The following is a 6,712-nucleotide window of genomic DNA, read 5'->3' as shown; positions in this document are numbered from 1 at the left end:
GTCTAAGCAGTTAGAGCATGGGACTGAGTCTCCAGAGACCTGGGTTCGAATCATGTTTCTGACAATGGCTTGCTGTGTGACCTGGGACATGTTGCTTTGCCTCTCTGTGCTTTACTTGTCTTAGTAGCCTCATCTGTAAAATGGGGCTAATAAAAATTGCCACACCTACTTTACAGGAGGGGTTGTGAAGCTTAATTTATTAATGTCTGTGAAGTACTTTGAGATCTTTGAGTGGAAATGCTTTATAAACACTAAGTGTTTTTTATTTTGAGACTTGGTTACCTGTTGCGGTCTATGGGCCCCATTCTGAATCTACCCACAAATGCTCCCAGGAAGCTGAAGAGATTCTAACTCCCAAATTGGAAAGAAGCTCGAAGATACTTCATGTTACCTGGACATATTCACTGCTTCTGGATCCGGGGGGGGGGGGGGGGAAGCGATCTCAAGCCACTCTTTCCTTCCTTTGTGGGTGTTAGCCATGTAGATCAGTGCTGTGTGAAGACCACTACATATAGTATTACACTACACTGGCACTTTCCCTCCCCTCTCTGAGCTGTCCCCTTCACATTTCACGTGTGTGTGAGAGAGAGAGAAGTCCCCCCTCTTTTTGCCTCCTTATAATACACAAGAAACATGTAAATTTTGGCCTTTATGCCCCCAAATGAAGTCCTAGATAACTGGGCCCTGTGGCAGGACTTAGGAGTGCAAGTTACTTCACTGAAATACACTCAGATATCATATAGACTGTCATTTTAATTACTTTATGTTCCTATAAATGTGCATGTTCATGGTTATCCATTCAGACCTCTGTCTTTCATAAGAGCATGGCTATAGTTTGGTCACTTTTATTTTACAGTGCGCTTTCTGACTATTGCTGGAATGATTTCTACACTCCTGACACAGGCTCTGCTGTGCAGTGTCTGGTGTCCTGTGGCATCTACAACTATCTTCAGTTTAGCTCCCAACCAGTTATTCACAATGGATGCCCTCAATGGTGCTGCTGAAACTGAAGATCCCAAACAAGCATCTACTGTTCCCCCTGGTCCAGACCTGGGGAGAAATGAAACTGATCCAGTCGCAGATGTTGGAACTCAAGTAAGTTCCCAGCATGCTGTAACACCCCCAGCAACCTCTCTCTTTAACAATGAGGCAGGTGGAGTGGAAAATAACATTAACCTTCAAGAGCTGAAGCCCACTTCTCCTGGCCCTATACAACCAGTCATTTCAGAAGTATTTACCAACACAAACACTGAGAACACTTTTTCAGTAACAATTGATCCTAGAGGAGAGGAGGAAAACGATACCATCTTAATCCCATTACTTGGTGCTAGTGAAAGCATTGTATTTGATGATCACTTTGCTTCTTTCTCCATTAATACACCAAAGGAAAACAGAAGTGCAACAGAAAAACAGTGCTTCTGTGACAGTCCTGTGCCTGAAGGACAAAAGGGAGAACGGGGCGAAAAAGGGGATCCAGGTAATTTTATCACTTAATGCCTTTGGTCAGCTAGATTTTTCAAATGAGCTCAATTATTTCCTAGGTAAAAGCAGATGCATCAGTATCATGCTGAGCAACCACAACTCTGGATTCTATGTGCAATTCTAAGTTGGACATGTTGCTTATGCGCTGACTGTGCATGAAACTACAGACAGAGGTGAAAGTAAGCCAGTACACCCCTAGTAAGTAAGCTGTAAGTAAGCTAGAAGTAAGCTGTACTGGGACCAGCTTTCCCAGACGGCAATTTAAAGCCTTGGGGTAGCGGCCGCAGGGCTGCAGTGGGGATTTAAAAGGCCCCAGAGCTCCAGCTGCTGCTACCACCCCGGCCCTTTAAATCTCCACCTAAGCCCTGCTGCCGAAGCCCTGGGGTAGCGGCAGCGGGGCTCTGGTGGGGATTTAAAGGGCCCCGGAGCTCCAGCCCCCGCTACCGCCCCAGCCCTTTAAATCCCTGCCACCGCTACCCCAGGGCTCAGGCAGCAGGGCTCTGGTGGGGATTTAAAGGGCCCTGGAGCTCCAGCCACCGCCACCCCCCATGGCCCTTTAAATCCCTGTCTGAGCCCTGCTGCCGAAGCCCTAGGGTAGCGGCGGTGGGGCTCCAGAGGGGATTTAAAGGGCCGGGGTGGTAGTGGCTTCTGGAGCCCCAAGTCCTTTAAATCTCCACTGCTGCCCGAGCCCTGGGGTAGCGGCAGCAGGGCTCTGGTGGAGATTTAAAGGGCCCCAGAGCTCCAGCCCGCCACTACCACCCCAAGTCCTTTAAATCCCCACCTGAGCCCTGCTGCCCGAGCCCTGGGGTAGCGGCAGTGGGGCTCCGGAGTGGATTTAAAGGGCTGGGGTGCTAGCGGCGGACTGGAGCCCCGGGGCCCTTTAAATCCCCGAGGGAGCTTGGCTGCCACTACCCCAGGGCTCGGGCAGCAGGGCTCAGGAGGGGATTTAAAGGGCTTTGGACTCCGGCAGCTGCTACCACAGCGGAGCCCCAGGCCTTTTAAAGCTCTGCCAGAGCCCAGAGCCCCGGGGTAGCGGTAGCAGCCGGGAGCCCCCAGGGCTCCTCAGTGATTTAAAGGGCCCAGGGCTCCGCTGTGGTAGCAGCAGCTGGAGCCCTGGGCCCTTTAAATCGCGCCCGAGCCCTGAAGTTCCCAGCCGCCTCTGCAGCTGGTAACTCGGGGGTGATTTAAAGGTCCCTGGGCTCTCAGCTGCCACTACCGCAGCTGGAGCCCTGGGCCCTTTAAATCAAGATGTAAAGGGCCAGGGGATTTAAGGCCCCGCCTCTTCCGGTTAAGGCCACGCCTCTTCCGGTTGTCCTGCTCCCATGCCCCCTGCTCAGGACTCCAGTGTACCGGTAAGTCCTCTAACTTACTTTCACCCCTGACTACAGAATGTAAACAAAACAAAACCCGCCTTGTCCAATTGTGCCTAGCCACTGTAACACATGTCACACACAGTGTTGTGTGCTAATTTGGTATTCTTGCTGTACCTGCAATAGACAACTTCGGACAAGCTGAGGACCATCCTGATTGCACTGGCTTTTTTGTGTCACAACTCATGATGTTACTGATCACATGTATGTGCACGTGTTAGTTTATAGCACACCTAGGATTGTTAATGGTAGCTAAGAAAAGTGCAAACCTTCCTAGAAGTATCTGAGATTCAGCATGATGAGTAATAATGGCTCATTTGGAATCATTGCTATCTGGTGTATAAATAAACACACTTTACAGATACTTTACATATGTATTTAAGGATTCTTCAAGACAAGAGCTATTATTCAATAGACTGAAATGGCTATCATGAAGTGTTTATAGTCTTTCATGTAAACAAGCATTTAGGGAGTTACTAGGTTGTAGCTTTTGGACCTTCCTAGCTATTACATTTTAACACGTGTAATAAATCCACATTTAGGAGCAACTAAGGTGCCATGAAGCAAATTTAGAAAATTTTCGGCATAATACAGAATAATATCTGGGCATATTCTTTTGTATCAGTGCAGTGTTTGTACTGGTTCTATTCTCCCCTTGATATATCAATTACGATAGCATAAAAAATGAGAGGATTTATCCTTATTGCAGCCAACAAGAAACCCTTTGGAATTGTTTTTAAAGATTACTCCACATGAACAGTAATTTCTTTTCTAAATAAAAAATGTTTCTAAAAAAACTTGTAAAACTTGTAAACTTGTAAAGTTAATGTAACTTTTTTGTCACCCCAATATACCAATTTTTTCTAATGTTGTATTCAAAAGAAAAATCAAGGATAACCCTATGTTTGCAAGACCAGGCTCTAAAAATTTACAACCACTTACTCATATGTGTCATCCCATGAGTAGGTAATGTATAAAACTACTAATGTGTGTAAGCCTCTAGAGGATCAGGCCCCTTAGTTTTGATTGAAATCCTATATAGGTAATTAAAGTCTGCAAATGATTGCAGAGTGGAACGGCTGACCATCTTGAATTGTGTAGCTCTTCCAGTAGCAGCGCAATTATGTGTTCTTTTGAGATGGCATGATGACCACTCCTAAACACTGTAGTTCACTATTTCGCATGAAACATTAGCATATCAGACTAGAGATGGCTCCAAACCACACCTCTGGATCTGGCACACTTAAATTTTGGAGAAGTTTAGATCCAGATTTAAATGTTGACCCATCTCTAAATTACGTAATTTAAATTTCATCTTCAGAACCTTTAAAAACATAAACATATAATTTAAAAAATATATGTCCTTAATTTAACAATTTTTTTGTATTTTTTTTAAAGGCAGGGTAATGTATAAATGACAAATAGCATGAGGTGATAAGACTTTTCATTCTTTTAAATATTTGTCTATTGTAAAATATATCAAATGGGTAATTTTTCACATAGAAAACGTACAGCTTAGCTTTCTATAATCACACAGTATAGAATGACCATTATAAAATGAAAATGTCAAGTGAACATTCTGATATGGAATTTTATGTTTGTTTGGGACATTCCACACTTGATAAAGAGCATATATAGGATGGTAATGTCTGAAATATAACTGTTTTCTTTGTAGGTAACCCAGGAAAAAAAGGACTACAAGGGCTCTTGGGAGAAACTGGACAACAAGGACGAAAGGGAGAAAAGGGTAATCAAGGATCCAAAGGTGATCTAGGTAAACCAGGGCCTCCTGGTCAGAAAGGAGAACAAGGTCGGTTTTCTTCCTGTCCAAACAGCAATAAAGGTGATGCAGGAAGCACTGGTTCTAGAGGTCCTCAAGGACTTAAGGGAGACAAAGGCGAGTGTGGAAAATCGGGTCCAAAAGGTGATGCTGGACTGCGTGGGAGTCCTGGAGAAAAGGGTCATCGAGGAGAAAGAGGGCAAACAGGTCTGAGGGGACCAAAGGGATATGCAGGGCCACCAGGAGTCCGGGGGACTCCAGGTCTTAAAGGAGATGCTGGGGTTTATGGAAAAATGGGTCATCCTGGAAAACATGGACCATCTGGACTTCCAGGACGGAAAGGAGAAAAAGGACAGAAAGGAGACTGCAAAGAAAGTGACATCACAGCTTTCTCCGTTGGTCTTCAAAAAAGAAACAGCTTCCCACCACCAGGGTCTCCAGTGAGATTTGATAAAATTTTCCTTAATGAAAATGAGGCATATAATGTGGAGTCAGGTGTGTTTGTAGCGAGTACTGGAGGCATCTACTCTTTCAGTTACCACGTGAGTGTTTCTAGCAAATCACTGAGGGGTGCACTTTTCCACAATGGTAAAAGAATTCTGCAAATGTCCAGTGTAAGACCTGTCAAACAAGCTGTATATAATGTGTGTCAGGTTTCTGGATCTATATTGATTCATCTTAATGAAGATGATAAAGTTTGGCTCCAGATTTTGAACGCATCTCAAAATGGCCTGATAGCTGATGAAACCACTGATTCTGTATTTTCAGGTTTTCTGGTATTCACTGACTAGAAAATTTCAAAATCATATAAAATACTGTAGATGTGGTTCCTGCAGTACTTAAACATAGGAGCTGGGGGACATCTAGCACTCTGCAGGATAAGGCACATATGCTGTGATTATAAACTGCCAATTATTGACAGTTTCAACTCAGATCACAAAGACAAATTGCTCTTGTTTGTAATATGTTACATATTTGTACATTTCACTCTATTTCATTTAACTTCAAATTCTGTTTATGGAATCTATGAATGGGTGTAATTTCTTTTTCTTCTACCTCAGCAAGGGCATTATTATCACTGTTGTGAATTGTTTATGTAGCACCAAAGTGTGTCTTGTGCATTTTACAGAAATTTAAAAGCACTGGTCCCTGCCCCAAGACGTTTACAATCACAGAATCTAGGATCAGATTCTTAAAAGATACTATACTATAATATGGACAGCAGTGGGAGAAAGGGCACAATGAGAGCTGGTCCAAATGAGTATTTTTTCTAATCAAACATTTTAGCAGAAAATTTTTATTTCCATCAAAATGTTTTAGTTTTTCAATGTAAAAGAGAAAACATTTTTGTGACATTGCCTCTGCAAAAGGGTGTGTAAAAGGAAAAAGTGTGTGTGTGGGAAAGGCAGAAAAAACAGAAAATGTTTCAGTTTGTGAAAACTGAAATTGGGTTTTCTGTCAAAAATTTAATACATTTTTGTGGGAAATTTTGAAAAAAATAAATGAAAATATTTCAAAGTTTTCTGCAGAAAACAATTAACCACCCAGCTCTACCTTAAACATCTTTTTTTTTGTTTTCTTTGTTATTTCATCTCATTGCCTATTTTCCTTTGAATTTTTTATCCTGATGGATTTACTTGTTTCTTTCCGTTTGTCTATTTAGCATCCATTTTGTTTAATTCTTTTTAACAAAATCCTGGCCTATTTTCTACAATGTTCAGATATTCACCTTTTTTTCTATTTTTTGTGCTATTTTTTTGGTCTGTCATTGTGCCTGTAAATGCAATTTTCCAATTTCATTTTTTACATTTAGGTAACAAGTGGAAGTGAAACCACCTCTAGAGGAACTTTCTGTGTCTCCTTTATTGAACTGGCTGCTGGCATTATACCAAATATACTCAAACTGTTCAAATATGTTTCCAAAATGCCACCCATAGGCCTGCTCTTGCAAACAGCTCCTCTTTGGCATAGTGGTTAGTACTGTGAATAGCCCTGATAGTTATGTTCCCTGCCTCAGACAGCAACATACATCCTGCCCTTTCCTCTCAGCCCTAAAGGCATAAATTACCCCCACAAGTCT

General features: G+C 42.7%; 1 protein-coding gene across 1 annotated transcript; it reads left to right on the top strand.

Annotated features, from left to right (window-relative positions):
* Positions 1 to 978: 978 nt before the first annotated feature.
* On the top strand, positions 979 to 5,423 carry LOC311525776 (uncharacterized protein; the record flags this gene model as incomplete). The annotated part of the gene is made up of 3 exons (XM_084638115.1): positions 979 to 1,095; positions 1,387 to 1,477; positions 4,528 to 5,423. 3 exons carry the CDS (start codon positions 979 to 981, stop codon positions 5,421 to 5,423), a joined length of 1,104 nt encoding a protein of 367 aa, XP_084494241.1.
* Between the last annotated feature and the right edge of the window lie 1,289 nt (positions 5,424 to 6,712).

Source organism: Lepidochelys olivacea (genome assembly GCF_965140295.1).
Source record: "Lepidochelys olivacea isolate rLepOli2 genome assembly, chromosome: 9".
Taxonomy (NCBI): Eukaryota; Metazoa; Chordata; order Testudines; family Cheloniidae; genus Lepidochelys; species Lepidochelys olivacea.
The sequence above is the reverse complement of the archived record's forward strand: the minus strand, read 5'-3'. Positions and strand labels throughout refer to the sequence as shown.